Below are 22122 nucleotides of genomic sequence, written 5' to 3'. Positions count from 1 at the left end.
GAGAGATTGTTAAAAAAAAAAAAAGTAATTCATGTTTTTATAAGTAATTATGATTAGAAAAAAACCCAGCGTATTTTATAATAAATATAAATAATAAAAACATATTTTCCCTACGGACGCAACTGCAATGTAAGCGCGCCCTCTTGTGTAACAACTATGCAACAACAAGTTAATGCCATCTTCCTAAAATAATTGCCTATGTCATTTTTTGACAAAAATTATTTTTTTGCATAAGTCATTTCCTCATGATGCTGGCCACCTCTGGTAAAATCGCCCACATCCTCAGTTGAACATACTGTAGTATAGGCCTAATGGCCTATGTCAAGAGTGTGACTTAGGCAGTTTTATCTTGCCTAAGTCAAAAGACAATGAGACAATTTTACAAGCTTTTCAAGATGGCAGCTGCATCAAGAACGAAAATCGAAGTTAGTTCAGTTTTTTGGGGTTTTCTGAGAAACCTGAAAAAATGACTTGGACAATTATTAAGCTATAATATATATATTGGATTTTTCTCATTGGTGTTTTAAAATTAACTCTTAAAATGTCCATTACTTGCCCCTCACATTATATCATTATACATGGCTATTACATAGACTGTAGGAAAATGAATACAGAGTTTAGGGAGAATCTGATTCCTATAGGCTATCATGAATAAAAATACAACAAAATCATAAAGTACCCATCACATATCACAGTTTTATAACTTTAAAATGATTTAGTTTAAATTATCATAGTATTTCCCATTACTGCTGTCCGTCAGTGATGTCCTACTTAAACTGTAGGTTATTCACCCTAATTACCTTCAGCTTAGAGCTTCATACATTCAATATAATGTTACACTTTTAAAAGTAGGGGTAGCCTATTAAAAGCATATAATATGTCTCTTACCTGTAGAGAAAATGTCAAGGTTTAAAAGCCCAATATCAGCATGCTATAGACATTAGTCTAGTACATTATAACAAGAAAACACACATAAACAATGATGCACTGAAGCTCTTCAGTGTCAAATGACAGTACACTCCCAGAGTGCACGTCCTGGAGTTTTGAAATGCTTTTTAATGGTTAGCTGTACAAGCCTTTATTGCACATAAATATGGCATTGCAAAACTGATTACAGTGTATTGTGTAATCGTTGTGCAGGGACATGACAACGCCATGACAATTAACTCTGTTCTGTCTCGTTTCAACTACTAAAATGCATTATTTGTGCATGCATTTACATTTGCAGAAGTGTGAGATGTCACTCTTTAAAATAAAGGTTCCAAAAATGGGGTTTTCACCAGGTGGGTTGAACCTCTGAGGGCCTTTCATGGTGTCTCCAGAAGGGCTCATCATATCCATCTAAATCCAACAGAAGAATAAAAAGTGCTTTATGCTTATAGACAGAGGTGGACAAAGTACACAACTTCCTTACTTGAGTGAAAGTACAGATACTACTGGTCAAATATTACTCCGTTACAAGTAAAAGTTGTAAAGGCCGAATCTTACTTAAGTAAAAGTACAGAAGTACTCGTTTTTAAAAGTACTTAAGTATCAAAAGTAAAAAGTAAATGTCAATGCATTGTTTTATTATTGTTGCATTGTTGAATGTAATACTTACAGTACCTTATGCCTCTGAATCTATGCCTGCCTACACTGAAAAAAACTACTTGTAAGATTTACTTAATAAAATCCTCGTAACAATTTGCACAAGTAAATTTTAAGTAAATTTTACTGCCATAATATCAAGTACAACTTACGTGTCATTATCAAGTAAAATCTACTTAGTATTGAACGTAACGCTCATGAAGAAATTAAGTAAAAATTACCTATTTACATTTCATTTAGAAGCTATATTTATTTAAAGTAATTAAGTAAAGTTTATTTATTGTTTTATAATTAGGAAGCTTGCTTTTATGAAATTATGAAGTAAATCTTACCATTTAATGAAGTAAATAAGTAGATTTTATTTAAGTTTTTTTTGTTTTCATTTACTTAGTTTTATGAAATTATAATACTCCCCACAATTATGTAAACATTGCTAATTTCTTTTTTATAAATAATCATGAACATAAATTAACATTTTCTCTATATTTTTCACAAATCACACAATTAAAATACAATTAAACAGTTTATTTATTTTTCAGTCATCAAAAAATTCTTCATACAAAAATGGACATTCACAGTCATCTCTTGACACAGGTGCATTCAGTAAAACTTCAGAATTATACTGTAACCCTTGTTTTAAACATAAAAATGTATTTAAAAAAAATTCATGCAAAACATTCAACATTCAAAACAGCACTCTGAAATAGTGAACTTTAAAGAATACCATTACAACTTTAATGAAACAAATGAAAGTTTAAACAGTTCTATCATACCATAGCATTTAATACAACTTCATCTTCAATCTTTGAACTTTTGGGGAGAGTTTAAAGGACGAGTTTGGTATTTTACACATAAAGCCCTGTTTTCAGATCGTTTCTGATTAAATAGAACGGTTAAGATTGAAATTTGGACACATGCTTCTGGCCCGAGAATTTTCGGTTTCTGTGGTAGCAAAAAAAAAAAAAAAACATTTCCGTTGGCGGAGTAATACCGTACCTCACAGCACATCCAATACAAGTCAATGGAGTTAGACAAAAACTATGATAAAACCTGTTGGAAAGCATATTTTACAGCGATTTTTGTGTGAGCACATCAGTGAACACCCCTGACCACTCGGTGAGTTTCACGTCTTTGTAAACGAAAGTTTAATGCGTTTTAGGAAGGATTGTTCCAGTGCACCTATGCATTCATCTTCGGAACACAAATTAAGATATTTTTGATTAAATCTGAGAGCTGGATCACTCCTCCATAGGCTTCTAAGACACTATAACTTGCTGGCCCAGAAAATGTATTAAAGACATCGTTAATATAGTCCAAGTGACTACAGTGGCTCAATCTTAAGTTTATAAAGCGACGAGAATACTTTTTGTGCGCAAAAACAAACAAAAATAACGACTTTATTCCACTTTTCATTTTCTTCTCTCTGGGCCTCGGGTCTTTTCACGTAGTGTTTAAGCGCAGTGCGTCTGTGTTGTATGTCACACGTAGGCTCACTATTGGGCGACGCTGGTCATGTGTGTGATACGTGGTGACGAAAAAAGTATTCTTGTCGCTTTATAAACTTAAGATTGAGCCACTGTAGTCACTTGGACGATATTAACGATGTCTTTAATACATTTTCTGGGTCAGCAAGTTATAGTGTCTTAGAAGCCTATGGAGCAGTGATCCAGCACTCAGATTTAATCAAAAATATCTTAATTTGTGTTCCGAAGATGAGCGAAGTTCTTATGGGGTTGGAACAACATGAGGGTGAGTAATTACTGACAGAATTTTCATTTTTGGGTGAACTAACCCTTTAAGTGTAAAATACCGAACTTGTCCTTTAAGAAGGCTGGATACATCGATTGGATCTTCTCCATCAGCACCATGGACAACCAGTATTTTAATGATGTGCTGAGTGATGTCACTGCTGCTGTCCTCCTGCATACAGTTTAGAAAAAGAAAAAATATAATTATTTTGAGAAACAAAAATATAAAGTGACTTCATTATCATAACAGAATGAACACATACATAATCGAAACCATATGGTCTTTTTTAGTATGTTAACCCTTTGATGCGTACGATTAAACCGGTGTGATTATATAGTGCATTTCAGGCATTTAAATACACCTAACGTTAAGTATTACCTTCACATTGTGTAGGTAACTATAAAGTTTACTCTCTTTTTTTCTCCCACTTCACCGTATTCAGTAAGAAAATTCAAACTTTTCCATACAACAGTCAACGGTAACTTATAACGTAACGTTAGGCCTACTTCAGCAGGAAAGCGGTTAACGTCAATTTTAAGGCCTAATCATGTTAGCAAGCTACTAGCAGTTACAACGGTATCCAATCAGTTTGAAATTTTTACACGAAAAACAGTGTTTTATCTATAAAACTATTGAAAACTTTTCCGATTAAATATACGTTAACTAATGTAACTTAGGAAGTGAAATGTAAGGGTTAACGTATGTTATAACGTTAATGTACTGTGGATAACCCAGACGCGTTACACTAATATGAGGTCATGTTATAAGATGAGCATTAATGTTTATTGAGTCACGTAAACAAGAATCATCAATCAAAATCCACACAGACCCATGTTTTATTAAATGTAAAACAGAAAGACAAACTTACCTCAAACACGACAAAAAGCAGCCACGCAGCAGCTCACCAATCCGTCTGACCCAAAGTGGCAGTTAGACTGTCTTGTCCAAACACGCATGTGCGGATTCAAACGCGCTATACTTTTCGATTAAAATTTACTTAAAATTACTATGTTTATGTGAAGTGACTATAAAATGTTTAAATATTACAAGCAAATATATAATAATATTTACTCTTTCCAACCAGTTAATTTATTACATGAATTAAATGTGTAGATATTTAAAATTTTACTTAGAAAATTCTAGTTCTCATTGAATTTTAATTTTATAAAGTAAAAATTATGATGGTTAATTTAATATATATTACTATACCAAAAAGTTCGTTTTTACAGTGTACCTACCCTCATATCAATATCAAATTTATTTCTAGAACACAGTTCCAGTAGTGGGATTGAATGTGAGATTGAATAAGTCACTCAATAACATAATAATAAATAATAATTTCAAATGTAGTGAAGTTAAAGTAAAAAGTTTCCAGAAAAGATAATACTCAAGTAAAGTACAGATACTCAAAAAGTGTACTTAAGTACAGTAGCCTACTCAAGTAAATGTACTTTGTTACTGTCCACCTCTGCTTATAGAGTGGGCATATAATGCTGATAGAATACAGTAGCCTACTGGTCTCAACTTGAAAAAGATTCAAACACACTCACACATGATGATTCTTTGAAAAAGTAAATAGGAAACGCCCACTGGTGCTTCTATACCGCACATACGACCGGCTTTCTCAAAGCGAAATCAGGAAATACCTTTTGAGACAACAAGCCCGGATTCAATGTGATGAGTTCTTGTGATTTTAGTCGCTCGAGCGAGTTTAATAAACATCGAGAGACTTGACGAGTCGTTTTAGAAAAAGTCGAGTGGATGATTTGATTCAGCAGGATGAAAATCTAGATAGATAAAGTTACATGAACGCTGAAGGTTTGTAGGTGAGAGAAATCACAAACCTTCAATCATGCCAAAAGCCAAAAGAGACGAGGAGTTCACTTTCGTCAGTCCTGTGGTGAAATATTTACTTTTCTTCTTTAACATGCTATTTTGGGTAAGTGCTGCTCACTTTTACATACACGATATTATATTATATTATATTCTTGTGATTTATATGATATATTTTATATTATTTAATTATTTTATATTATATTATATTTTTATCACATACAAAATATATATATAAAATAGCCTGCCTTTTTTTACACTCTGGGTTTTTTATTAGATAAGAACAGAGACTAAAAACTGCATAATATAGCTGCTTTTTTAACTTCTCACATGATGAGGTTTAATGATTAATGCTTTACCAAATGACTTTTGAAACTCCCCCTTTTACATGCTCAAACACCAAGCAAGCTTTTCATATACAAACAGATGTGCTTAGTTCACTTGCAGACTGAATGATGATCAAGTCAGTGTTTTAAAAGCAACTTGACTTATGTATATTCATAAAGACAGACCTGCATTCATGGTATTTAGGTAGGCTATGTACAAACAACCCTTAAAACATCACCCATGGGCATGTCTCAACACCAATGTGTATTACAGCACCGCAGGCTATCTCTGAATACTTCGAAAAATACTGAACAGTTCATGACGCATTGTACAACAGCCTAACCTGTTTGATCATGACTTGATGTACTGAGTTACACTCAGAGAACTGTCTGCATTTTGCCCCTGCTGCGTGATAAAATCTTGCTAGAATAATAATGAGTTCATATTAGACCTCATCAACAAAACCCTCTTTTGTGACGTTCTTGATACTGCCAGTTTACTTTCCCAAACTTTTCTGAACTTGAGGCTGTTGCTAAGCAGCGGGTCTCATTGATTCATATGCTGATAGAGCCATGCAGGGTGTTTGGACGAGTGGGGGCCCCATGCTTCTTTTATTTGTTGCCCTGTAGCATTTAGTTAATAATAGACCTAAATGAATATCGCCTCTTCAGAGGGAGAATCAGACACCCAAAATATTTAAAACAGTCTTGGATAATTACTTAAGTTGTTTGCAGAAGGGCATCAAGAACATTCTAGCAATGTAAGTGGACGCAATCGGTAGATTTAAGTAGAAATCAGTTGATTTTAGCCAGTGTACTGCATGCTTTGCTGGTGCAAATATGCACATGGAAATACCTAAGGAGATTTCATGCTGAAAGCCTCAAGAACAACTCACTTTTTTATATAATGCAGTATAATACTACTGAGCAGTTTCTACGGAGTCTCAATGCATTGTAGAAAAGCACCAAACCCAAATCTGCACTGATTCAAAGCTAAAGCTTTCACCTTTGTGAAACCTTTAGGAGAAGCCTATTACAGTTTGTAGGTGTTACAGGAAATGTGCAAATGTTCAAGCTAGCATCTTAGATCATTTCCGCATGTCCCAGAGAGATTGTTTCCTTCCTTTTAGTGCGTATGCCCCCCAAAAAAAGAACAAAATTAACATATATTTTAAATAATTACTGCTTGGATTCTTGGAATGACTAAAACAAAAATGAAGATGCAAATGCATTTTAATTGTTAATTTTCAATAAAAATTGTATATTACAGTATGAGCTTCAATAAAATTATTATTATTATTTCATAAATTATTATTTAACCTTTATTTGTATAATGTATAAACCTAAATAATTTGAGTTAGACCAATTGAAGTACTTTTCAAATGCATTAAAAAGCTCCTCCAGGTAACGACTAGGATTTTTTCTGGCTTTTAAGTGATCTCAGTCTACACAGCTTTCTCAGAGAAAAACTATGTGGAGTTTCGTAGTAACCGGATAGCTGTGTCAGAGAAAGGGGGCTACATTGTGTCAGACAAAGTTGTGTGAGAAACGAAGAGTGAGTGAACCTTGAAAGTGACTTCACTTCTTAATATAGAATTTCCTCTGCTCTTTTCTTCTCATGAACTTTCACACATGCTGATGCTGTGTATAATTAAAGAATGTGAAAACCGCTAACATTTTCCCCTCTGAATTATTTTTTTTTTTTTGTCTTTACTTTACTTAGTCAAGCATTTTACACACTTAAATTCTTTTATATTTAGGAAAACCGATGAATAATGATGTTATCCTGCCACACCCTGGAGAGGAATGCCATTCTGTTTCTGTACAACATCTGTTTTAACATACAGACTCACTCCTTATCTTTCTGTTATAGATAATTGCACTGTTCCTGATATCTATCGGAGTTTATTCCAGGATAGTTAAACACGGTAAGTGTGTTTACTTGTTTTACCGTGTTTACGTCCTCAGATATCTAGGTTTCTTCCTAGGCATTTCAGCTATTTTATATGGTGATGCTGCTAACATATGCAGTTTTTGGTGTAGAAGCAGCAACTAAGCAATGGAAAAGGACCTTACAAATGTTATTTCGTAAACTAGATTAATCTAACAAGTATAAAAAATAATATTTGGAAGCTTGCCTCATGTTAGTGCCCTTCATAGCCATATCATCATACACATTCACTTGACATTAAAGGTTCAGGCAGTCTGATATTGTTTTTATTTTTGAAATAGAAAAGAAAGAGACTGACACTTATGTGAATGAACAGTTATTTTATTAAATATCTGTAAAGAAAAGAGAAAATAAGAATACATAAATTAGAGAAGAGTGATTTGATTTAATGAGACGATGATTGGTCCTAATAAACGAATCAGAGTTGGCTGCCTTAGTGGGGCCAATGCATTAAATAATGCATTTTCATGCAATGATCATTTTCCGAGAGAAGCACCGAAAAAGAAGCAGTGAGCGTGATCTGAGAAGAGAAAGAATTAGACTGAGCGAGCTAGTAGTTTGTTTAGAGAGATTTAGAGATATAGAACATAAAGATTTTGAGAAATAGAAACAGAACTTGATACTGTGATGATTGATTTTGAGTAAAAGTGAAACTAGCTTTTTGTACGTGCATTGAAGTACGGGCCTAAAGCTGAAAGAGCTGCCGCGAACTTTTTCTAGTTGATATTAGAGTACTCTTGGTTGGGTTTTTCTTTTCTTTTCTTTTTTTTTCCGATCTGAGAATCGCACTGTGAACTGTGTGGTAGGGTCGAGTACATGGTTTCTCTTCCTATCCTACTGAACCGTGAGTTAATTTGAGTTTGCGGAAGAAGGATCTCGTGAAGGAACATTGAACTAGAGCTGAGAACTAGTACAATCTCATATCACATTGAGATTTCTGTGAACACTGAGATAATTTGACTGTGATTTATTTTCATTATTGTTGTTATTTTGTTTCAATTTATATTGTGATTATTTCTTTTGAATTATTAAGAGTTCATAATTTCTATTTTTGGGTAATAAGAGTTAACTGAAAGGTAATTTGAAAGGTTGAAATTGAAAAGAGTTACATTTAAATCAGACCAAAAGAGAAAAGTATTCTTAATATAAATAAGCCAAATTAGGAATAACTCAAATAACTAAAGAAACCATATATCTTAATTATACCAAAATAAGTTAATTAGGTAAAATTAGATTTAAAATTAAATAGACCGTATAAATTATAGTAGATAAAAAGAAAGACTAAAAAAGGGTTATAATTAGGATATAAATAAGAGTTTATTTATTTCTGGTTTATTTTCTTTTATTGACGTGTTGAGTTTAATTTTTTGGTAGTTCCGGACCTCAATAATCTGTCGCAAGTTCTAGTAGGTACCAACTCCTTGGATGTGCTTTATGGTCACTGTATCAACGAGAAACAGAATAATCCTTGTTCGAATCTTCATGGGTATCAGGCAGTGCTTAAAGTCCTTGAAGCGAGATGGAGGCAAGCTAGCAGTGAACCATTAGGACATGTGAAATTGATGGGGAGTATCCCTGAGGTTGTGCCTGCCGGGAATACAGTAGTCTTGAATGGCTATGTTCAGCTTCGGGAACCTTGCTTAGAGAAATTGATAGCTCTTGAACCGCCTTCAACCCCAGCGTTCAGCGGTCTTTCGGTGGCGAGTTGTGTACACACTTTGCCATCCAGACGATCCTCTCAGCTGTCAGTTCTGCTTAAGAATGACACTCGGACTGATATAACAATTCCTCCTAAAGCTATACTTGCGGAGATTTACGCTGTAGAGGAAGTGATAGAGAGCACCAAGAGTTCTTGCGGAGTAGAGTCATCAGCACCTACCTCTGCCAACCTTACCTTTGACTTTGGAGATTCTCCTTTGCCTTCACATTGGAAAGAGCGAATTTCGAACCGGCTAAATTCCATGCCTGAAGTTTTCTCTTTGCATGATCTTGACTTTGGTTGTACTAGTCAAGTGAAGCACCAGATTAGATTGGCAGATGAGACACCCTTTAAGCATAGGGCGCGTCCAATTCACTCTCAAGACATCGATGCCGTTCGAAAGCATCTTCAGGAATTGATTTCTGCCGGAGTCATTCGCGAGTCCGAGTCTTCCTTTTCTTCGCCCATAGTGGTGGTCCGGAAGAAAGATGGTTCGGTTCGGCTCTGCATAGACTTTCGGAAGTTGAACTCTCAAACGATTAAGGATGCTTACGTGCTACCAAATCTAGAGGAGGTCTTTTCTGTGCTTACTGGTTCCAAATGGTTCTCGGTACTTGATCTGAAGTCTGGATTCTACCAGATCGAAATGGATGAAGCTGATAAGTGCAAGACTGCTTTCGTATGTCCCCTAGGCTTCTGGGAATTCAGTAGGATGCCTCAGGGAATCACAAATGCGCCAAGTACATTCCAGAGGTTAATGGAGCGGTGTATGGGTGATCTTCACAGGAAGCAGGTCTTAGTTTTCATTGATGACTTGATTGTCTTTTCAAAGACTTTAGAAGAACATGAGTCGCGGTTAGTCCAGGTCCTAAACCGGCTTAAGGAGTACGGGTTGAAGCTAGCACCTGAAAAATGCCGTTTCTTTCAGACATCAGTCAAGTATTTGGGGCATGTTGTTTCAAAGGACGGAGTAAAGACTGACCCGGCTAAGATTGAAGCTCTAAAAACTTGGCCGAGACCCACAAATTTAAAAGAGTTGAGAGCTTTCTTAGGCTTTGCGGGGTACTATAGGAGGTTCGTGCGTGACTACTCGAAAATGGTCAAGCCTCTCACGGGACTTACTGAAGGGTACCCTCCACTGCGCAGGGGCCGCAGTGGGAAGCGAGAGGGGAGCGAGTATTTTAACACGAAAGAGCAGTTTGGTGATCGATGGACTGATGCATGTCAGAATGCGTTTGATGATGTTATTTCAAAGTTGACCTCTGCTCCTGTCCTGGGCTTTGCTGACCCCAGACTTCCGTATACGCTCCACACTGATGCTAGTACTACGGGGCTGGGTGCGGCATTGTACCAGGAGCAGGACGGGCAGATGCGAGTGGTAGCGTTCGCCAGTAGGGGATTGACAAAAAGTGAGGCGAAATATCCGGCACATAAGTTGGAATTTCTTGCATTGAAGTGGGCTGTCACAGCTAAGTTTAGTGATTATTTGTATGGTACAGACTTCACTGTTGTAACAGACAGTAATCCCTTGACGTGCGTTTTAACATCTGCGAAACTTGATGCTACCAGCTACCGTTGGCTGTCTAGTTTGTCAACCTACACTTTCAAGCTCCAATATAGGGCTGGGAGTCAGAATCAGGATGCGGACGGTCTTTCCCGGCGTCCACATGGTGAGCCTTTTGATGATTTGGTCTCTCAGAAAGAACGAGAAAGAATTGAGAAGTTTACACTTCATCACCTTGCAGATCCTGAAAACAAGTCTGATGTTCTCATGGCAGATGTAGTGAAAGCCATATGTGAAAGGCATCAGGTGATTAGTTTACCTGAAAGTCTCAGTTTGACACACCCTTCTATTACATTAGTTGAGTCTCTCGCTCATTGTATTAATGCTTTGCCGAAGGAGTTGCAACATGAGACTGAGCATGGGTTGCCTGCTCTTCCCAATCTCTCTGAGGCAGCATTGGCAGAATGGCAAGAGAAAGATCCAGAGCTCAAGGTGATAGTTGAGTGGATGAGAAATGGAACTAAGCCAGGTACCCTGAGGGGTCAGCCATCTGATTTAGCATTGTGGTTGAGAGAATGGAGTCGATTTGAGTTGAAGAACGGAGTGTTGTATAGGAAGAAGCAAGAGAACGGAGTCTCTCACTGTCAGTTAGTGTTGCCAGTTGGACTAAGAGACATGGTGTTGCGTAGTCTTCACAATGATATGGGGCACTTAGGTATTGAGAGGACTTTAGACTTGGTGAGGTCCAGATTCTTTTGGCCAAGAATGTCCCAAGCCGTGGAGAAGAAGATCAAGACGTGTGAACGTTGCGTGCGTAGAAAAAGACCTCCAGACAGAGCCGCTCCCCTGGTTAACATTCAAACCAGTAGACCCTTGGAGTTGGTCTGTATGGACTTCTTGTCATTAGAGCCAGACCGCAGTAATACCAGTAACATATTGGTTATTACGGATCATTTCACGAAATACGCCGTAGCAGTACCGACCCAGAATCAAACGGCTCGTACAGTTGCGAAGAGTTTGTGGGAAAACTTCCTGGTACATTATGGGTTTCCCGAAAAGCTACATAGTGACCAAGGACCTGATTTTGAATCCCGTACAATAAAAGAGTTGTGTCATGTAGCGGGTATTCACAAGATTCGTACTACGCCTTATCACCCCAGGGGTAACCCGGTAGAGCGTTTTAACCGGACGCTTCTCCAAATGTTGGGAACGCTAGAGGATGAGAAGAAGTCTAGGTGGAAGGAGTTTGTAAAGCCCTTGGTACATGCATATAATTGTACGCGTAATGATACAACAGGGTATGCTCCTTATGAGCTTATGTTTGGACGTCTTCCTCGGTTGCCTGTAGATTTAGCTTTTGGATTGCCAGCAGAATCTCCAGCTAAATCTCACTCTCAGTACGTTAAAGATTTGAAAGAACGGTTGCGAGAGAGCTATGAAATAGCTAAGAAGAATTCTGCTAAGATAGCAAAGCGCAACAAGGGAAGGTTTGATAAACGTGTGGTTGATTCAACTTTGGAAGAGGGTGACAGAGTTCTTGTGCGCAATGTTAGGTTGCGAGGAAAGCACAAGCTCGCAGACAAGTGGGAGCAAGGAGTGGTTAGGAGAGCGGGCGATTTACTGGTGTACACTGTCCGACCAGTTGGGCAGAGTGGTCCCCTCAGGACATTACATCGTGACTTGTTGTTACCTTGTGGATTTTTGCAGCCGAGTCAACATGAGAAACAGCCTAAGCAAAGGGTTCGCAGGCCCAGAACTAGAGCCTGTGCAGATGATAATGATTCACAAGAGCCAGAATCTGAGTGTGAATATGAGTCTGACACTGATCGATTCATTAATCCTGCATTTAGGGATACATTGGATTTTGAAACCCGAGTTTTGGTGAGCCCCGAGCACTTACCTTGTCGAAATCCTTGGAATGTCCCTGTTGACTTACCTGTGGATGAACCTGTGAGAGAGAACTTACCTGAATCTGGAGAAGCGGAAGCTCCTCCTGTTGGGATGGAATCTGTTCGTGTTGATTTAGAGATTCCAGTGAGAGGAGAACCAGAAATTGATCCCCGCTCTGAGTTTCCTTCTCAGGAAGCTGAAACAGAAATTGGTTGTGGAGGTGAAAACAGAAATGAAGAGAATCCAGTTCTGAGTGAAGCTAAAGATACTGAAACTAATCAAAGTGAACGAGAGAATGACAGAGAGTCTGAAGAGGGAGTTATTCCCAGACGTTCGCAAAGAGAGCGAAGACCTGCAAAAAGGCTTGAATATCCCCAGTTAGGGAATCCACTTACCGTAGTGATTCAATCTCTGTTGCAAAGTCTAAGTGTGGCATTCAGTACTGCCTTAGAGGAAGTAAATGCTTCTTCTGTTGATGATGTACCTGTGGTTTCGATTCAATCCCAAAAACGTGTAGATGCAGCGGGACGTGCATGTATTCAAGAGGGGAGGGTGTAACCCAGGTTACTAAAGATGTTTTTATTTTTGAAATAGAAAAGAAAGAGACTGACACTTATGTGAATGAACAGTTATTTTATTAAATATCTGTAAAGAAAAGAGAAAATAAGAATACATAAATTAGAGAAGAGTGATTTAATGAGACGATGATTGGTCCTAATAAACGAATCAGAGTTGGCCGCCTTAGTGGGTGGAGTCATCGGAGTCGAGAGATGATGCAATGATCATTTTCCGAGAGAAGCACCGAAAAAGAAGCAGTGAGCGCGATCTGAGAAGAGAAAGAATTAGACTGAGCGAGCTAGTAGTTTGTTTAGAGAGATTTAGAGATATAGAACATAAAGATTTTGAGAAATAGAAACAGAACTTGATACTGTGATGATTGATTTTGAGTAAAAGTAAAACTAGCTTTTTGTACGTGCATTGAAGTACGGGCCTAAAGCTGAAAGAGCTGCCGCGAACTTTTTCTAATTGATATTAGAGTACTCTTGGTTGGGTTTTTCTTTTCTTTTTTTTTCTTCCCCCCCCCCCCCCCCCCTTATATTCTTTCGGGATTTTCTTTTGGTTTTGTCTGCCATTTTCTATTTGCTGAGTTTGGATGCTGCTTTCTGGAACGAGGATCGGGGAAGCTGCACGTGAGATGTCCCTGCTTCACTGCGAAAGTTCGAGAGTTGGTGCAAGCAGGAACTGGCGAGCCATGCCCAAATAAGGATTGAACTGAGAATCGCACTGTGAACTGTGTGGTAGGGTCGAGTACATGGTTTCTCTTCCTATCCTACTGAACCGTGAGTTAATTTGAGTTTGCGGAAGAAGGATCTTGTGAAGGAACATTGAACTGGAGCTGAGAACTAGTACAATCTCATATCACATTGAGATTTCTGTGAACACTGAGATAATTTGACTGTGATTTATTTTCCTTATTGTTATTATTTTGTTTCAATTTATATTGTGATTATTTCTTTTGAATTATTAAGAGTTCATAATTTCTATTTTTGGGTAATAAGAGTGAACTGAAAGGTAATTTGAAAGGTTGAAATTGAAAAGAGTTACATTTAAATCAGACCAAAAGAGAAAAGTATTCTTAATATAAATAAGCCAAATTAGGAATAACTCAAATAACTAAAGAAACCATATATCTTAATTATACCAAAATAAGTTAATTAGGTAAAATTAGATTTAAAATTAAATAGACCGTATAAATTATAGTAGATAAAAAGAAAGACTAAAAAAGGGTTATAATTAGGATATAAATAAGAGTTTATTTATTTCTGGTTTATTTTCTTTTATTGACGTGTTGAGTTTAATTTTATTGTCTTTTTGAACATTTTCTTTCGTTTTAATTGCTTGTTATTCCTTTTAAATACAACTTGCCTGTTTTTCCAACTTAAACAGTGTGTCCCTGTGCTTCTTTGCTGCTAACACAGTCTCTTGAGCGAATTCTGGTCTTCTGATCGTTGGTCCATAGATTGAAGCAGTGTCTTCTTTCACGCCCCTCTGTGTCTTTTACTGAGGAGGGTGAGGGTAACACACTTGCCACGACACGGGTTACAAAAAGCAATACTTTTAAGTAACCAGTGCCATTGTAGAAAGTCAGCCATTAATAATTGATTCCATGATTGAAAGTGTCCAGTAATATATGAGTTACCAAGATAAAGTGAAACTTTTATAAATAAAATTACATACACTACCAGTCAAAGTTTGGAATAATTGAAAGAAAAATCTCTCATGCTCACCAAGGCTGCATTTATTTGATGGAAAATAAAGTAAAAACCATATTGTGAAATATTATTACAATTTTAAATAACTGTAAAATGTTACTTATTCCTGTGAAGACAAAGCTGACTTTTCAGTCTTCAGTGTCACATGATCCTTCAGAAATCGTTCTAATTTGCTGATTTTCTGCTGAAGAAACATTATTATTATCAATGTTAAAAACAGTTGTGCTGCTTAATATTTTTGTGGGTGATACACTACCATTCAAAAGAATTAAAACTTTTCAGCAAGGACACATTCAATTATTCAAAAATGACATTAAAGACTTTTTCAAAAGATTTATTTCAAATAAAATAACTTTTTTAAACTTTCAATTCATCAATGAATTCTGAAACAAATAATAATCTTGGTTTCCACACACATATTTATGTTTTCAACATTAATAATGAGGCCCATTATAAAACATTGAGCACTAAAATAATTTATAATAACTGAGCACCAAATCTGCATATTAGAATGATTTTTGAATGATCATATAACATTAAAAACGTAATGGCACTTACATGTTAAACAGTAAACAGTTTTTTGTATTATTATAATAATATTTCACAATCACCCTGCTTTAGCTGTACTTTTGTCAAATAAATGCAGCCTTAGTGAGCATAATTATCTTCAAATTACTTTCAAATTTTTGACCTGCAGAATACATACAATATTATAGAGAACATTTATCTCTCCTTAGTGTAAGTATGCCACAAAAACGGTTTCTTTACATCTATCTGGTCTGCTCTGTTTTGCTCAGCAGAGACAGTGCTGGCCTATCTGACAGTGGATCCTGCTCTGTTACTGATGATAGTGGGCGTTCTCATGTTCTTCATCACATTCTGTGGCTGTGTGGGTTCTCTGAGGGAGAACATATGCTTACTGCAGACGGTCAGTAATAACGCCAGCTGCCTGATCAAAAGTGTCACATCAGGACAGGACAGTTTCTTTGGCATTTTTAGATGATTTTGAGAATGGTACATCAGAATTTGGCTACATTATATGTGTAATTTGAATCAGTGTTTTCATAACAGTCTTGGTACATTTTTAATCAGGACAAAGTTGGTCATTAGTGGAGATAAAACTACATACAGCATCAAACAACATACATTTTACATAGAAAATGTTAAGTACAAAGCAAACGCTAATAGCAAACTCTGATTCCCCTGCAGTTCTGCGTCATCTTGACTATCATCTTTCTGCTGCAGCTAGTGGCTGGTGTTCTGGGTTTTGTCTTCTCAGACAAGGTAAAAAAGCATCATGAATCAGATTAGTAGGCTAATGCCAATGCTACAGCAAAGCAAGCTTGAGTAAATCCATTTTTTAGAGCTAAAGCGAACTTGGGTTTTTAGTTGACACGATGCGCCCTCTAGTGTCTGCCACCTTACCAGTGTAATTAAGGGATAGTTCACCCAAAAAGGATTTACTCACCCTCAACACAAAATAACTTATTTTGAAGAATGTTGGTAACCAGAAAGTTGATGGCACCCATTGACTTCCATAGTAGGAAATACTATGGATGTCAATGGGTGCCGTCAACTGTTTAACATTCTTACAAATATCTTCTTTTGTGTTCATCAGATTCATACAGGGACAACATGAGGGTGAGTAAATGATGACAAAATGTTCATTTTTGGGTGAACTATACCTTTAGCTAATAACAACAATTGACCAAAAGAATCAGCTCTTTAAATGACCATTTTAATAAATCTGACAAAAAAAAAACAATGTTTTCAATTAGAGTTATCCATTACAGGCACGGGGCAAAGTTACAGAAATGGTTGACAATGCCATCAAGCATTACAGGGATGATATAGACCTACAGAACCTCATCGACTATGGACAAAAACAGGTCGGGGTAATGTATATATGTATATAATGCATAATAATAGTTTGTAATGGCTGGTAATGATGTTTCTGTTTTGTGTTATGATCAGTTTAACTGCTGCGGGGGGACCTCTTACAAGGATTGGTCTCAGAACATGTACTTCAATTGTTCAAGTGACAACCCGAGCAGAGAGCGCTGTTCTGTACCCTTCTCCTGCTGCCTGCTCTCCAAAGAAGAGGTGAGAAAGGGCCTCCAAAAAAAGATATTTGGAATATACTTTAATATTTATTCAATATTATATATTTAAATGTTGAATATATTAAAATATAATTATATACATATATAAAATAGTATAATACTATATATTCTGTGGTGGTTTTATTTAAATGTAACTATAAATATAAATATATATTAAAAAAAAGATTATTCATAATATTAATAATACATATTTATATTTTATTTGAAAAAATATATGTTGTTATTATTATAGTTATTATAATTTATTTATATATATATATATATATATATATATATATATATATATATATATATATATATATATATATATATATATACATATATATATAATTAATTTAACAGAATGAATTATTATTATTATTATTATAGAGTTGTAGGGATATTAATTTAACAGATGGTATTATTATTATTATTATTATACAGTTGTAGGGATATAAATACACATGTAAACACAATGAATTGTTTCTGCAATTGGGCTCCAAAAAGTATGTTTGTACTTTTTAAATATTATATATGTAATATACTTTAATATATTCAATAATATATAATTAAATTTGAATATATTAAAATATAATTAAATGTTAAATATTTAAAATGTATAAATAATGAATATATACAATTTTTGAATTTAATTATAATATTATAAATATATTAATAATATATTAAATGTCCCTCCTCCTAATACCACCTTGCCTTTTGTCTGTTTTATCAGAGTGTTATAAATACCATGTGTGGTCATGGGATGCAGGAGCTGAAATATGATGCAGCTGGTGCCTTCATCAATACCAATGGCTGCATTGATAATGTGGTGAACTGGATCCACAGTAACCTGTTTCTGTTGGGAGGCATCGCTCTGGGATTGGCCATTCCACAGGTAACCCCTGATATGGGATTAGAGGGCAATCTGCTTAAAGTTGGCATGAAAGGGAAGTTGCTATAGTCTTTTCTTCCCTATTGTGACATGAATAAAATGGCTTCTCGGAAAAAGAAAAAAATGTAGGGTGGGACATGATTTTTTTCTATCAGGAATTGATGGTTTTGCTATTGCTGTGACGTCACGTGAGTGACAGGTTACTGTCCTGCCCTCACGACAGAAACACATCATCAGAGAAGAGAAAAGATGTCGCTGCAGGAGGGAGGGGAAGTTATTTCGCTTAAAGATAACAAGGGCACATGAATTTTTAAAAAATTCAATATAAATACTGCATTATTCCATAAAAAATAAGAATTGTCTATTGAAAAAAAAAAGTTGAAAAATTAAATAATGTCAAAGGTGGCTGAGCAGATTTAGTCCGATTTCAAACTGGCTACATTATGCATTTACATTTAAGCATCTATAAATCTATATTCAAGCATCTTTAAAGGCACACTGTGAAGGAATTGTGTTTTTGTCAAACAGCGACCCCTAGAGTCGCTATGGAATACTTGCACTGTCGTAAATACCCCTCCACCCCCCACCCTGTACACTGGTACCTGCATCGGGCATGGAATAGGCACAGATAGACTCCGAAGACATGATTATTGCAATTTATCATAATAGTTTGCAAATTGTACTCGTTTACACTATTTACAACCTCTACGTTAGGCTTATTTATGTCCTGATAATTATGTGAGATATTAAAAACTGTTCTCATGATAATCGCAAGAATCAACGTCAACAGCGTCGTCTGATTTCCCTCAGGACTACGTGATAAATACACCTCACAACACCTGAGTTCAGCTGGCAAACTAGTTCGTGAGGCAAGCTAGGCAATAAAACATAACGCAAAAAACACGTAAGAGAAACGAGTGTTTGTTAGCAAGTCTGTAAACAGCTCTGATAATCGGAAGCTAGCTAGACATATGTGGAAATTATTGGACTGGTCTAATTATCAGCAATAAATGAATGAACAGCATATAAATAAAAAAACATACTACAAGCAAGCGCAACAACATACAACATAGAATGCAAACAAGTTTACAAATAAGAGATTTATTTTCTGGCCACTTCATGCGTTTTCTGATTTATCAAAACAATTCAATTTACAACTGGTCACATAAATGTGTTTTTGCGAAACGGATTTAAATCCGATCTTCAATTCTCACGCTATATGCAGATTTAATGGAGTGCACGTCACCGAAAACAACAGATATGAACTGCATTTTATTGATCATCAGCTAAAATTTCAAAATCAAAGACCGCAATAAGAGAGAGCGGCAACAGCCCTGGTAAGATCATTTCGTTTCTTTACTTTTAATGATGATGATTGTGTGTTAAGCGTCTGCGACTTACTTTCACTTTGATTTGCGATAGTTTGCACGTTGTCTTGATGAATAGCCTATGCTCAGTTGCTCATCTGCGGTGATGCATGTTCCAGTAGCGTCGTCATATCTGGCTATAACATATAGCCTATAACACGCTCTCACACGTTTTTATTTTTAGCATTTTTGAGAGGAGTACAATTTACATGTGGTTTCAACAACCAGATGCATTTACACTTGTCCAGTTTCGTCTGGAATGCGTCACAGACCTCCTCCTTTAGTGGTTTGAGCGATCGGATTCAAATCCGTCTTGAATGCGTTTCGGAGGACATTTACACCTGGTCTTTTCACGATCAGATAGCTATCCCATCTGAGAAAACGCATGAAGTGGCCAGGTGTAAACAGCCCCCATGACAAAAACATACGCACGAAAGCCGAAAACAAACGCTGGTTGGCCTCTCACGTCCAAATTTGACGAAGTGGTGGGGGAAGTGACGTATGCCGTAAAGCAGTCGAATTTTGTAGTTCTTTTTGTGCTCTGGTTACTACCCCAACCCCGAAGTTACATAGTGCCAGTAAAAGCGATACAGACCCCGTCAGGCTATGGCAGACGTGTCATTCAACCTATTGTAAGTCGATGTACCATCACAAGGGTCTTGGAAATATATTATGAAGGTTGAAAAGTTTCACAGTGTGCCTTTAAGCATCTAGATTTAGTTTGAACTGACAGCCTGTTTTCTTCTCTTTTTCAGCTGGTTGGGATCCTCCTCTCTCAGATCCTCATTAATCAAATTCAGGATCAAATTAAACTACAGAATTACAACCAAGAACATCAATCAGACCCCTTTAGATGAAACTGGAGAAACTGGTTTCTGCAGAAAACTCATTGCTGCCTGAAGTGACTGCATGGACGGGCTTTTGAATGAGAAAAACTAGGCTTAAGAACAGGCATGTTTTCAGATAAAAGGTCATTTGTATGATAATTTATGAATCAGAGTGCTTCTATAAATATTGTGTAAGCGCACTGAAGATCAATAGGTCAATAAACCTATTTTGGGATATTTTATGAGTGTCACATAAAATTTCCAGTATGGACATTTTTAAAAACAACCTTGTTTTGGCAGATATCATGAACATCTGAGGTTGAATATACAGTATATAGATATAGATATAACTAAATGAAACTTTAATTTTCTGTTTTGTATTAATATTGTTATTTCCGGTATTATACTTATTATTATAATTAATAAATATTTATATTTTATTTGAACAAAATGAAATATTATTATTATTCACAGTTATAAGGATCCAAATATGCAAAAGCACGGAATTGATTCCCCCGTTTCATTAGCCGGTGTTGCACATGGATTTTATTGGTGGTCAGTTTTAGTCTAACACATGTTACAAAGACGCATTCATAGACATGGTAGGAAATGCATACCAGGTGCAGAGCACTCAGCAGAGAAACCAAGAGTGCAGCGTACTGAGAACAGCCGTATTTCATGAGGCTTTTATCCAAAACTCATTTGGAAATCCAAACAGACAGTGTGGCAGACACCTTCAGTTTGTTAATGTTGTTTAAAGGCCAGTGTGGGGGAAAACATGAAATGTGAAAACACTGCTGAGGTATTTTATGTCAGTCTATAGGAGGAAAGCAATAAACTGTGTGTGTAGAGAAAGAGAGGGAGGACTTTTCGGGCCAGGCTCTCCCTTTTGGAGCTTGAGCGTGTGTTTGTGTGTGGTCCCCGGTCTGTGCCTCTCTCTGGCTCATTCTACAGCAGCCATGTTAGAAGGGCTTTTTAAGGAGGCCCTGTGCTGGGAACATGCAGCATAGCTTACCAACCACATCCACACCAACAAGTGCTGCTGTCTAAATCTGATACACCAAACTACACAAAGTTTATTCTCCTCCCTTGAGAATTCCGTTTAGTTTCCATCGCAACGGCCAAATTGGAACCATGGGAATAAGGTCGAATACGATTTGAAACGATTAAATGAGATGAACTCAGTCATGAATCACAATCACTGTAAACATGCTGCAAAGTGTCCTAAAGGTACATCACCAACATAAAAGTCCTGTTTTGTTGTTGTTTTAGTCTACAATGCAAGATTTCACTATTGACACTCCAAGTGAAAGTGTTTAAAGTACATTTTGTATGACTGTCTATGTTGTATATTTTGTGCGTGAGTTTAAATTGTCTATCCTGTACATTGCGTTCTTCACTATAGTGTTGTGAATCACACACCCTAGATTTTTAACCATCATTACACTTGTGTATATATTGAATTGACAAAATCCTGTTCCTCTCTCATCACTATGAAAGCCCCTTTCCGCAACTTACCAAAAAGAATCATGCTTTGGTAAATCATAAGGTCAAAATTATGAGATGCAGTCATAAAAATGTGAAAAGATGAAAAGTTGAAGTTTTTAAAATACTAAAGTCGAAACTGAGATACTTAGTCATAATATTATAATCGTGATATAAAATGTAGATTTTTATGTCATAATTATGACTATTTATGACATAATTATGATTTACCAAAGCATGTTTTTTTTTTCTTATGTGAATCTGAGAATAAAGGCAAAATAACCAAAAATATGAATTAAACAATTATAGGAGAGATTTTTAGCAACAACAACAAAAAAACATATATAAATATAAACATACACTGTAAAAAAAATAATCAATAAGTTATGACAACTTATGTTTTACATATTTAACTCATCAAAATAAGTTAATTTTCAACTTTTTTTTTACAAGTTATACAAAATTCATGTAATTTGAGTTGAAATGGCTTAAATATCCAAGTTGATTGTACTTAAAAATTTAAGGCAGCAACTTTTTTTTTACAGTGATTTATTTATGTTATATATTAAATCAACTTTTTTGATCATAGCCTACCACTTTCAGGGTACACTTAAAATTGTTCTCATTATTTATTTCT

The 22122-nt window shown here is 36.0% G+C and overlaps 1 protein-coding gene across 2 annotated transcripts; it reads left to right on the top strand.

The window, feature by feature from the left end:
* The first annotated feature begins 4943 nt into the window (after positions 1–4943).
* tspan33a (tetraspanin 33a) lies at positions 4944–20278 on the top strand. 2 transcript variants are annotated; one of them, XM_084110634.1, is made up of 8 exons: positions 4944–5275; positions 7369–7423; positions 15610–15740; positions 16022–16096; positions 16606–16701; positions 16787–16915; positions 17648–17809; positions 19929–20278. In XM_084110634.1, the coding sequence occupies exons 1-8, from the start codon at positions 5189–5191 to the stop codon at positions 20028–20030; spliced, it is 837 nt and encodes a 278-aa protein (XP_083966760.1). In that variant the 5' UTR covers positions 4944–5188; the 3' UTR covers positions 20031–20278. The 2 variants fall into 2 exon arrangements, with proteins under 2 accessions (XP_083966760.1, XP_083966761.1); XM_084110635.1 differs by having other exon boundaries at positions 15613–15740; positions 19929–20252.
* Positions 20279–22122: the final 1844 nt, after the last annotated feature.

This window comes from Abramis brama (assembly GCF_963993115.1).
Source record: "Abramis brama genome assembly, chromosome: 4".
Taxonomy (NCBI): domain Eukaryota; kingdom Metazoa; phylum Chordata; class Actinopteri; order Cypriniformes; family Leuciscidae; genus Abramis; species Abramis brama.
Note: the sequence above shows the minus strand (reverse complement) of the source record. Positions and strands in the feature narration are given on the sequence as shown.